Genomic DNA, 12,018 nt, shown 5'->3' with positions numbered 1-12,018 from the left:
ACAGTTGCCCCGTACTGCCCCCTGGCTCAACTCCCTTAACGTCACTGCCCTGCACTCAAACACGGACCCTTCAGATGCCCGCGCAGCATCCAATGGATGTCAGCACTAAATGTCGACGATTTTATTCTAAGTCGTTGTCTCACTCATGCCCTTCCAGTGATTCCCGGTATGGACAATATCCTTCATTTTCGACTGACCCCGAATGTGCTCGATTTGCAATTCAGACACACCAATGCGGCAAGGACTGGGTGAGTTCAAGTTGAGCACAGCCGAGGTGATCAGAGGGCTACGGCACCTACTTCCTTGCGCACTGTGAGATGAAAGAGGGTAAAAAAAAAATGCAGGGCGATTCCCTACCGCTATAGCTCCTTTTTGGATGGTGGCCGGTGCCGGTTACGGGCTCGTGACGGCTTGACAGGGCCTGATGGGGGAATTGCAGCGGGAACTCGTCCAAAGTCCCAATTTCCATGTCGCGCCTACCAGGGCGTCGTCGGTCCCCATCTCCGTCTCCGTCGCCTTTCAAAACTTTCCACCTTCTTGCTTTCCACTTCTTTCTCCCTCCCCCCGCGGTGCTTCTCTGCCTGGAAACCGAACCCCAACCGAAGCCCCCTTGTCGACGACATTCATTCTCTGGTCCCCAGTTTCGATCCAACTCTTTCGGCTCCGACATACCACAAACACGCTGCGACTTCTTTCAGCTACCCCCTCATCCATATATGTATTTGTGATCGAAGGCAAGCACATCTAGCATCAACAGCTCGTTTGTTCTCTGGCAACATTGGCACACAGCATACTTAAGCTGCGGTGCGGCCTCTCCTGACGGCGCGGAGAATGACACATTGTTGCGCACGTCTCCATCGTTAAACGAAGCAACTTCTACACCATCTTCACCACGCCTATAACTGGCCGTCGCCCCCACGTTCGTCGACGACCAGTCCGTGTAAACGTCTTTCGCTAAACCATCCTTAAATCACCGGTTACAGCTTTCCTATTTGCCCACCATGCCATCCCAGCGACGCATGAGGGCGCTTTTATACATTGCCTTGGCCGGCTTCATTACGTTACTCTTCTTCACCTCACGTGCCCGCCATGCACAAGAGCCCGACCCCCGCTCGATCCAAGATTTTTACCACAAGACCAAAAGTGCGATGGAAGGGTCAAGGATAGGCGGCGGCAGTAGGAGAGGACAGGCGGTGGTCGGGACACAGAAGGTCGAGTTTGACGAGGACGATGCGATCGTGGCCAAGGCAATGCAGGAACGTCTCAGGAAAGCAGAGCAGATGGCCAAGAGCAATGCCAACGCAAAAGCCCCCAACAAGCCCGACGATCCGGAAGCTGTCGTCGGCGTTGGAAGCTCGGCCCATGGACAGAACCATCTCGGCAAGGGAGACTCCGTCGAGACCGAGGAGCACCACGCGATCCTGGAGGAACTTAGGAGCATTCTCAAGAAGTCACCAAGTAAGTCCAGGCGTTACATTTCTACATACAATCATTCACGATTCCATCGTTCAAAACCAGCGCTGACCAAGTTTTCACCAGTCATCATCTTCTCCAAAAGCTATTGCCCGTACTCGAAGAAAGCGAAGAGCCTTTTGCTGGGTGACTACCAAATCGACCCTGCGCCCTACGTCGTCGAATTGGACCAACATCCATTGGGCCCCGGAATCCAGGCTGAGCTCGGCGACAGGACAGGAAGGAAGACAGTTCCCAATATTCTCGTCGGCGGGATAAGCATAGGAGGCTCCGACGACATTGCCAAGCTTGACCAGGAGGAAACACTGATCGAAAAGATCATGTCACTAGCGGGGAAGCGACTCACAGTGACGAAGCACTCCAAATCGAATTAGGATATCGTGGCGCCATAACGGCATTTCGGCCCGGAAGCATGTATCGATAGTCGGAAGGAAGAATGAAGACGCATTTTCCCGCATGACATGGCGTTGTTAGTTGTTTATAAGGCCAAACAAATTCCCGCCAGCTACAGCCAAAGGGTCGCCCTGAACACAACATCTCTATGCGACCCCTATACGTAGCGTCGATCCTTGCAAGATTGAAAACCGTTGTGGAATCGGCGTGCACCTACTTCGCTGAGAGGTGCGATAGGCTCAATAATAGGGCGATTGCATGAAGATGGCTGGTCGTGGCTCATGCGTACATATATCTAGGCTTGTCAGCAGAAGGTTGGATGGAGCGGGAAAATCGCGAGAACCGGTGGTGGTGTTGCAGGCTCAGGTGCGTCCATGGAAAGACCCACGAGACTGAGGGGGAAAAAAGGCCGTTCGCTCATACATCAACGATGTCGCCCTAATACCACGTTATTAAGTCATGGCGTGCACGTCACCCAAACCTGTCCGGGCCGTCCGAGCATGAGACCATCACTTTCCGTCCCGAAGATGTCGACATGGCATTCACCTCTCCACAATAAAGGGATCCACTAGTAACCTTGATGGCTGGACTTCTGCCCACAGGGGTGCATTGCAAAAACGATGCGCGTTACTATCGATATGTCGAACATTCACTTGCCATCCTATTGTCGCTCAGCCAGACGAGAATGGATGCATGACCGACATGGTAGGGTTCACAATGGGTAGGCGACAAACTCATCGTGTTATATATCTAGGCCCAAATCTTGACTTGTTGTGCCTCCCAGAAGGCGGGATTCCATGTCATTCTGCGCCAGTTCCTGGGTTGTGGCTGCCGACGAATGAGGACCTTGTTGGGCACCCTAACGGTCCAAAGCACTTATCATGACTGGTAGGGGCCGTCAAGGTCCCCAATTCGTCCCATGTGCCAATCGTCATGGACGACCTTCAGAGCAGACCCCTGCAACTACTTCCTCGCTCATCTTCACCTCCAGTTTCCTCTCCGACTTCAGGTCCCTTCTTCTTGCTCTTCACCGGATCTTATATATTCACCAGCGGCCAGACCTGGGGAACTCAACATGATTGACTTTTAGCTTCCTCACGGCACATTCACTTGGATACACCCCACCTTGGACATACTTCACTAGGATATCTTAAACCTAGGTGCCACCCCGTGCTTTATTCCATTCGTTTGCTCTCTCGCCATTTATAACACCCCCTTGAGTTCAACTGGCATTAAGTCCACCCTTTCCTTCAGCAGCCTGCGACCTTTCTGGAATCATCAAAGCCAGAAAAGCCTCGGAACTACGCATACTTCTCCCAACGAAGTCGAAAGGGTATCACAGCGACACGATGCCCGCCCTAAACGACGACGTTCTTCTCCGCGTTGCGAGTTTCTGCGACATCGAAACCATTGTCACCTTGATGTGCACCAGCAAGCACGTCTACGAGCTTGTGACTCGGTACGAACAATCCATCGTCAAGGACGCTGTTGCGTTGTACACTGGCTACGACTCCTCTCTGTTCCCCCCTTCAGGCGCAATCAGCTCCTCGCACAACGTTGAGCGCGAGTATCTTTATCCAAAGAGATTCGATATCCTCAACGAGCTCAAGATCCGCACTTCCCGCACGGAGATTATCCTGAGCCCAGGCCAGCCCCTGAGGAGCAAGATCGATTCCATCTTTTCGACGTCCGGAGCATTTCTCGATCTTCCTCAAATCGAACGCGAGCTGCTGATGGCCCGACTCAAAGAGACCTTCAAGGTGGTCGACAGGCTGGGAGATTGCGCGGCAGACGTCATGTCGATGTGGATGCTGCCGGCCGTCAACGGCAACTCTAACCAGAAGCTTGATGGCGATGAGGCCATGCTGAAGATTCATGATCGCCAGTTGGCGTATGTTCGCTCCCTATCACCACTCGACTTGGCCTATCTTTTTCATCTCGTCTCCTGGGCTGGCCAGGCCTATGCCTCCGAAAACTCCGCCCTGATGGCCGATGTTGATTGCTGGGAACGTCTCCTGGCTTTCAAGGAAGCTTGTCTTCGCCATGGCACAATCATGCTCTGGGCTGTCTTCCAGCCGCCGAAGGTCAAGAAGACGGTCGACCGCACTGATGATACCACCCATCGCAAGCCCAAGAATGAGCTTGCTCGCTTTGCAGAGACCTGCATCCGTCAGATCCTGGAGGAAATTCGCATCTACCAGTCCACGGATTCAAGCCAGAATCGCCTACCGCCTAGCTTACACATGACAATGGTTAAGAGTTTTGTCGAGAAGACTGGACGTCCGAGCACTCGGCATGCCATTGAGATGGAGCGCCTCATTCTGGATCATATCCGGATCGACTAGGGCCCGATAATGCAGGCGCTTATTCTCAAAGACATTCGGGATAGCCTCTACTAAGACAGAGTTGGGGGATAGGAGCTAGGGAGTTTGGAGTCCATCTTGTTTAGGGCGGTATGCTTTGGCTAATGCCCACATTCACAAGCCATCATGATTACCGGTTTTGCCGGTATTATTATTCTTTTGCTTTGGTCTCTTGGCCCTTCGCCATCTTGCTTTTGCTTAACAGGCAAAAGACAGCAGATGGATGGCAATGATGAATGATGGGCATAGCGAGGGAAGGTGTTCGGGCGTAAGCATTTACGTAGAGGGATAACTGCATGCGCAGGTGGGCGCCGTTAGGAGTTTGGACATGTTGCGATTAATGTATGTTTGAGGACAGGAGCCGAGACGGCGCAAAAAGTTATTTGACGCCCATTTCATTGAGCAGAACGGTCAGCATAAGGGGTTCAGCGTAAAAGAGAAGGACGTTTACTCAGCTGATTCATATCAAGCGGGGCTGGTCTGGTTGGATCTGAAGGCTAGAAGGCCTTGTCAAAAGAACACGGATATAACCTAGTAAGTATAGCTTACTTCTAATTAAACCTGCAATCACCATAATTCTTGTGGTCTCTGAGTTCGTCCATGATACACTAAGCTACTTGCATAGTTGATCAGTCGAAGAAGGAAGAATTAGCTAAAGTTGAACATGCTCGTGACTTGTCATCTCGTGCCCATGCCTCAGACTTAGGCTACCTGCGCACTATGGTGTTTACGAAGTATAGACTTTGAACAAACGAGCCATGTCAGCATCAATGACGATACTCGTAACTGTGACCGCTACAAGCCGAATGAAAGCAACAAAAGCTCAGTGACCCCTTGTCTGTACAACGAATGAACAATCCAGAGCCGGCATGAGGCGGGCTGACGAGGCCGCGGGATACTCTTCTTCACAAGTGTTCACGTACAATGAAATATATTGAGGACCTGGATTTTCGTGTTTAATGCACTTAGCGAAACTGAACAGCTCACTCGGAAGTCAATGACCCAAGGTGTCTGCCGAATATCATAGGGACGGCACATGGGCATTGTCTCTTGTGCGGGAATCAGGCTGCCTGGGTGAAGCACAGTCTAACTGTTCTTCGGGCCAGACAATGGGGTTGTTCTAAGCCAAAGTGTAGACGCACAAAGAAGCTTGGAAAGACTGTCTAAGACGGCAGCCTTTGTACACGGAACAGAGTCTTTTTTTCGAGTACAAGAAAAACCATGAGAATGCATATAAGTACGGGTGAGATCTTTTCACTTCGAGATGATTCAAGAGTCGATCAACAAGCTCTTTTGCAATCACAAGTTCAACAAGAAAGCAAAAGCATCAGACGTTATCAACGACACCCTGATCACCAAACAACCCAATTTACAGAATCCAGCAACAAGTCAGCAAACCGCCTCAAGCACACCAAAGCTCAAGATGTGTAAGATCACCGAGACTGAGTACAAATGTGGACATTCCACTTCGACTTCTCGCCCTTGTGAGAAGGCCAAAGAGTCCAACAGCACATGGGGCTGCTTACGCTCCTCCAAGGCCAAGTACTGCTCCCACCCCCGAGAGATAAAGAAGGAGCATGAGGGCCTTTGCGACAAGTGCCGAGGAAGGGCAGCCAGTAAGACTAGGCAGGGCAGATCAGCTAGCAAGTCTAGAGAGCCTGCCCCCGCTCACAACGATAACATAAAACTGGTCAAGGGATCGGCTACTGAACGTCATGACTTCTTCCTCCAACAAGAGTCCAGAGGCAGGTCCAGAGATAAGTCCAGAAGCGAATTTGAAGGCACTCGTAGTAATAAAAGATCAAGCATGATCAACCTCCCTCATGACAAGGCAGCAGTTCCACCTTTAAGGGGATCCATCACCAACTACAAGAGTAAGCCGTTGCCCAATCTTCCTCCCAACGCTTCGAAATCTTCAAAGATCGGAGGATCATTTGCTTCAACCTCGAGAAGCACCTCCAGAGACGGCCGCCCTCTAGTCCCTCCACCCCGACATGGCCCTTACATTCCAGATCGCGATACCACTGCGGTACCTGCGCCGCTCCGACCGCGTCGGCCTTCCGAATCCCAGGTGAGACCAGCTAGGGGAAACATTCGGGAATCTCAAATGTTCACGAACCCCGGCCCCGCACCGTCCATCCCTTACCCTGTGCCACAGCAGGAAAGAGGCCGCAATCCCGACCCCAGGCCGTTGCCCCTGCAACAGCAGCAGCAGAAAGGGCAAGTATCCTATCCACCGAACGCCTCTCGTCACAATGAGGTACCCCGCAGAAGACTGTCCAAGACTAGACACATTGAAGCTGTTGACGATTCGTTTGGAAACGGCGGTAGAAGTAGATCAGCCAGCAAGACCCGCGAGCGGTCTCTTTCTCGTAGCCGCCATGGCAGCAAGCACGACAAGGGCGAAAAGAAGCACCACCAAAAGCAACCCAGCGCTGCTAGCTCTTTCATGAACAAGCTCAAAGCTGGTCTCGGTTACGATGAATATGATGACGATGGAAGCGACTCGGATGAATGGGTGTGCGCGCGAAGTCGGGCACTCGAGAGAGGAGAGAATATTCCCCCGAGCGCGACTGCTACCTCACGGAGAAGAATGAGCTACCAGGCAGGCGACTATTACATGCAGGGTAGGTAAGCGGCAGGTGTTAGGGATTGATATCCCTGCCCCTAAACCACATGTATTTATAGTTAGACTCTTTCCCCTTCTACTTCCATAGCTCCTCGTGCTACAATGATTACTTGTACCTACCTACTTGGTTGGAGTACCTTTTATAATCCCTTACTAACTACTACCTACTAGAGAACTACGCCGTAACAGTTTGTAGCACTTTCACAACAACGTACACTAGCGTTTAACCTTACTCGCTTCTATTTACGATATCGCTAGACTACGAGAAACGTCAAACCTCGCGACTAATATATTAACCCCGTTACAAACACTTTAAGATATTCCCTAAGACGTCCCAAAATACTTCTAGAAGATTACCGCTCCGTTAAGCCCTAGCTTCAACTTCAGCCTTAGTAAGTGTTTTAGCCCAAGTTCTAATTTTAACCTTACGAATATATTTCAATCCCGGTCCCTACTTTTATAAGTACCTAATAATAAAGAAAAAGTATATATTATATTAATAGAGTACTACCCGACGATAAAAGGCTTTTAACCGATACTTAGAAATTAAATTATAGTATTAAGAACGCTGTGTAGTTAATAAAGTTCGATACCTTACTAAGTAATATATTATATACCGGGCTTACTAATTATAACCCTTATTAAAAGTTAAAAGAAAAACCATAAATATTATGCAATTAATTAAGATATAGCTCCTTCTAGGGTTTACCGCCTATATAATAATAATAATTCTCTAGGCCCTCTTAATACTCCCTCCCAAGGATTATCGCCCTTTAAATAAAGACCCTCCTTTTCCTTTGAACTTAAGGACTTTGGAAGACTATTATATACACCATCTTCGTCTCTATTTTAACGCACCAGACCGCGAACCGCTAGATAAACTTATAATTATAAATAATAATACCCCCGCCCCCCCTACCTACAATACGCCCTTTAGTATTAAGGAGTTCTTTATAAGTAACTTCCCTATTATTTTATCGACCTTATTCAAGTATAATTACTCTACGGATATTAGGGCCCTATTCGAAATCCTCCGCAATATATCCGATATTAGCCGTATCCTCTACGATATCTTTAGCAACCTAAATACTTCCTTTAACCGGCTAAGTATTATTAATATTTAAGGACGGTAGTAAAATAACTTTTTTACTAATTAGGTCGCTACCTTCCACAAAACTATTATCCGTTAGACCGGCGAAATATAAAGCTTATAAGCCGCTATAAATATTCGTAATAGCTCTAAAGCTAAAGTTCGTAACCCGGACACCTTTTCTAGCGATAAAAACGACCCTAAAAAGAGATAGGTCTAATTCTACTCTTAGCGCTCCGGTTGCGAATTAAAACTTAGATTAGAAAGAGATAATTACCCTACTAAGTTCAACCGTATTTTTTATATTGTCTTCCGATTAGATAGTGGAGCCTATAATTCCGTTTAGTTATATATCGATATTATTTTAAATAACGAAGAAAACCCTTTAATCTGGAATTGGCAAACTATTACCGACCTGTTCTTATATTTATAATAAACGTATAATATAATTAATAAAGCCGTCTAAACCGTCCGCGAAATAGAAGAATTTACTTAAGGAAGTACTAATTTTAATATTTTTATTACGGAATTCATTTGTATTGCTGCCGAATTAGGTATGTAAGAGGCGTATTGTATTTTCTAATTGAAAATTAAAGTTAATTTATTTTTGTAATATATAGTAGTAAACGTCTTCTTTTAATTATCCTCTAAGAACTTTACTGCTTAGGTTACCCTCTACTACAACTTATCTAAGAATTAAGCGGACTTCTAATTTCGATTGTTTAAAGCTACCTAATTAGCCTCTATACCCCCTCTACCCTATAATTCTAATATAATAAATTTCAACGCCTTGAGATTTAATAGAATTTCGTTTAACGAGCGCGAACGCCGCTTTACCCTAGGATTATACTTCTATTATAATTAACCGGGATATATTAAATATAATTACTTTATTATTATAAGTAATAATAATATACTACGTTAAATTACGTTTATAAATTCTTTACCTAACCTTACCCTCTAATTACGTTTCTAATTCCCTAATTATAGTAATAGTAATAGCAATAATTTATATTGTAATAATAGTAATAATAATAGTAATTCGTATTAAAATAGCAACCGCCCCCCTATACGAAGAAGCTTCTAGCTAAATAACCAACGTTCGTTAACGTTCCCTAGTAGTAATAATAACGGTAGTTAGAATAATTATAATAATAATAATAATAGCCGGTACTACGTCCGTACCTTCGGATAGGAAGACGAAGAGGACCTATTAATCTTCGAAGACTAGAATTATTTTAATTATTAGGAACCCGACTACGGCTATAGGAACTACTAAGATTAAGTTGGAGACTACGAAAAATAGATTAACGATTAGGGAAATGAATAAACTCCGAGTTAAGTCGCTTTTGGAGTAGTAAGGACCTGCTAAATATTTACCTTAAAGAATTAAAATTTAATTTATTAGGTCCTAGTACGTATACAAATTCTCTCCTCCTATTTATTACCCTCTCCTAATTTACGGTTACCCTATTTAATTTTAAAATATTTATTAATATAGGCTATATAAACCTCGCCTTTATCGATATAAACTTCGCTTATAAAAGATAATTAAACTTTTATAAGCTTCCCTAACCGAAGACGTTACGCCTGGCCGACGATAAAAAGACCGAAGACGTTATATACTTTACTATCCTAACCGTTCGAATTGGTATATATATTAAATAAATCCCCCTATTCGTTATAAGGCTTAGATAAAGTAACCTTATTATCCTCGGCCTACCGTAACTAAAAATCTATAACCCTTATATGGATTGGGCCTCTAATTTATTTACCTTTAATTTATCTTTTTGCAACCGATTTTATTTCGATAGTTTGCTAGCTACAAAGATCGGTAATTACCGCTATAGCCGCCCCAATTAAAAGAAAGGGCGCTTCCTAATTATACGATCCTTAAAAATTAATACCCTTAACGATATTAGGATGCTTTCTACTACTAACTTTACCTAATTCTGCTAATAGGATAACGTTTAGATCGTACGTATTTATTTAGACTAATTGGAAGAATTATTCGATAAAAATAATAAGATTGGCGACTCCGATTGCCTAGACCTTTCTAACGAAGAATTCTGCGATTTTTTCGAAGGGATAGGTGATAAAGAAGCGCTTCGAGCTAAGTTAAGCCTACGATTCTACTAGTTCTTCGACTTCTATTATAATAAATATTTTTTAATATAGAAAGTTAATAATAAGGATATAAATAAATTTATAAAGCTAAAAACCTACCCCTTTAAGAACGAGATTAGGGTTAAACTATTGGAGGAATATTATAACCTTATTACTGTCTTTATAGCCCGCGCCGCCGATAATTTGCCGCTATCCCAATTGTACGACTATAGAATCGACTTTAAGCCCAGAAAGGACCCGCCTATTATTAGGAATCGACCAATATCCTAAGTAGAATTCTAATGCGTTAAAAAGTAGTTGGACGATAACTTCGATAAGGGATTTATTCGACCCTCCACCTCCTGCGCGGCCGCGCCCCTCCTACTAGTTTGCAAGCCCGGCGGAGGAGTCCGAATTTGCTAAGATTATTGCGGATTGAATAATATTACGATTAAGAACTGATATCTACTTTTATTTATTTATAAAACTTTCGATTCCCTTTATAATGCGAAGATTTATATTAAGTTCGATATTATCGCTACTTTTAATAAAGTCCGTATAGCTAAAGATAACGTTTAGAAAATTGCTTTTATTATAAGGTTTGGCCTCTACGAAACCCTAGTAATACCCTTTAGCCTATATAACGCCCCAAGTTTATTTTAAAATTTTATTAACGATATTTTATATAATTGCCTCAATCGATACGCCTAAGTATATTTAAATAATATTATTATCTATTCGAAGAATAAAAAGGAGTATATTTAATATATTAGAACTATCCTTACTAAACTAACCGAGGCCGGTCTTTACGTCGATATTAAGAAGTACGAATTCTATACTATAAAGACGAAGTACCTCGGTTTGATTATTATTATATACGGTATCGAAATGGACTTGGAGAAAATTAAGGCAGTTACCGAATAGGAACCCTTAGGAAGCGTAAAGGATCTATAGAAATTCTTCGGATTTATTAACTTCTATTAACGCTTTATAAAAGGTTTCTCGTTAATAATTAAACTACTAATATTACTACTCCGAAAGGAGAATATTTGGAAATGGACTGACATTTGTTAAACCGCCTTCTAATGCTTAAAAGACTCCTTTACTAATATAGAAATATTTGCTTATTTTAACCCCTCTTGTAGGACTGTGGTTGAAACCGACGCTTCTAATTGGGCCTTTAGTAGAGTATTATTTTAATACGACGACGAGAACCGATTGCGCCCTATAGCCTACTTCTTGAGTAAATATACGGTTATTAAATATAATTACGAGATTTATAATAAAGAGCTCCTCGCGATTATTAAGGCTTTTGAGGAATAGCGCTTAGAATTTTAAGGTACCGATATAGATAAATTAGTAGAAATTATTATTAATTATAAGAACCTTTAATACTTTATAACAATTAAATTATTTAATTAATAATAAGCCCGCTAGTCCGAATTCCTAAGCCAGTTCAACTTCTGTATTATTTATTGGCTAGGTATGTAAGCTATTAGACCCGACGCCCTAAGCCGCCGCCCCAGTAATTCCCCTACCTTTAAATATAATATATTTAATAATTATGTTATTAAACGAATAATTCGGATTCTTATAAATAATAGATTATTATTAGGTATGGCCCCTATATACATTTACGCCCTAGATATTTCCTAATTCTTTGAGAATTACGTTAAAGCCGCTTATAACGCCTCTAGAGATGCTTAAAATATAATATCCGCCCTCTTATATACCGATAGTTAGCCCGCTAGACTTAAGCGTACTATTAGAGTCCCTTTTACTAAATGCTCTATATGTAACGGACGTATTTATTAGTAAAATAGATTATTTATACCGTCCGACGATGTGTTTAAATTCTAAATTATATACCGATACTATAGTTTACCTATAGCCGGCTACCTAAGAGATATAAAAATATATAAACTTATTCGATAATACTATTAGTAGCCTAATATATATAAGGA

General features: G+C 43.7%; 3 protein-coding genes across 4 annotated transcripts; all 3 read left to right on the top strand.

The window, feature by feature from the left end:
- Positions 1-574: 574 nt before the first annotated feature.
- On the top strand, positions 575-2,811 carry NCU00974. Of its 2 annotated transcripts, XM_011394573.1 has the most exons (3): positions 575-1,458; positions 1,540-2,232; positions 2,324-2,811. In XM_011394573.1, exons 1-2 carry the CDS (start codon positions 1,002-1,004, stop codon positions 1,845-1,847), a joined length of 765 nt encoding a protein of 254 aa, XP_011392875.1. In that variant the 5' UTR covers positions 575-1,001; the 3' UTR covers positions 1,848-2,232; positions 2,324-2,811. The 2 variants fall into 2 exon arrangements, with proteins under 2 accessions (XP_011392875.1, XP_011392874.1); XM_011394572.1 differs by having other exon boundaries at positions 584-1,458; positions 1,540-2,377.
- Positions 2,557-4,801, top strand: NCU00975 (hypothetical protein). Its single transcript, XM_960075.3, has one exon. It carries the CDS (start codon positions 3,216-3,218, stop codon positions 4,209-4,211), a length of 996 nt encoding a protein of 331 aa, XP_965168.1. The 5' UTR covers positions 2,557-3,215; the 3' UTR covers positions 4,212-4,801.
- A 692-nt stretch (positions 4,802-5,493) lies between these two features.
- NCU00976 (hypothetical protein) lies at positions 5,494-7,438 on the top strand (the record flags this gene model as incomplete). Its single annotated transcript, XM_960076.1, has 4 exons — positions 5,494-6,856; positions 7,030-7,046; positions 7,208-7,250; positions 7,416-7,438. The coding sequence occupies 4 exons, from the start codon at positions 5,494-5,496 to the stop codon at positions 7,436-7,438; spliced, it is 1,446 nt and encodes a 481-aa protein (XP_965169.1).
- Positions 7,439-12,018: the final 4,580 nt, after the last annotated feature.

Source organism: Neurospora crassa, linkage group I (genome assembly GCF_000182925.2).
Source record: "Neurospora crassa OR74A linkage group I, whole genome shotgun sequence".
Taxonomy (NCBI): Eukaryota; Fungi; Ascomycota; class Sordariomycetes; order Sordariales; family Sordariaceae; genus Neurospora; species Neurospora crassa.
This window is presented reverse-complemented; position numbering and strand designations above follow the sequence as displayed.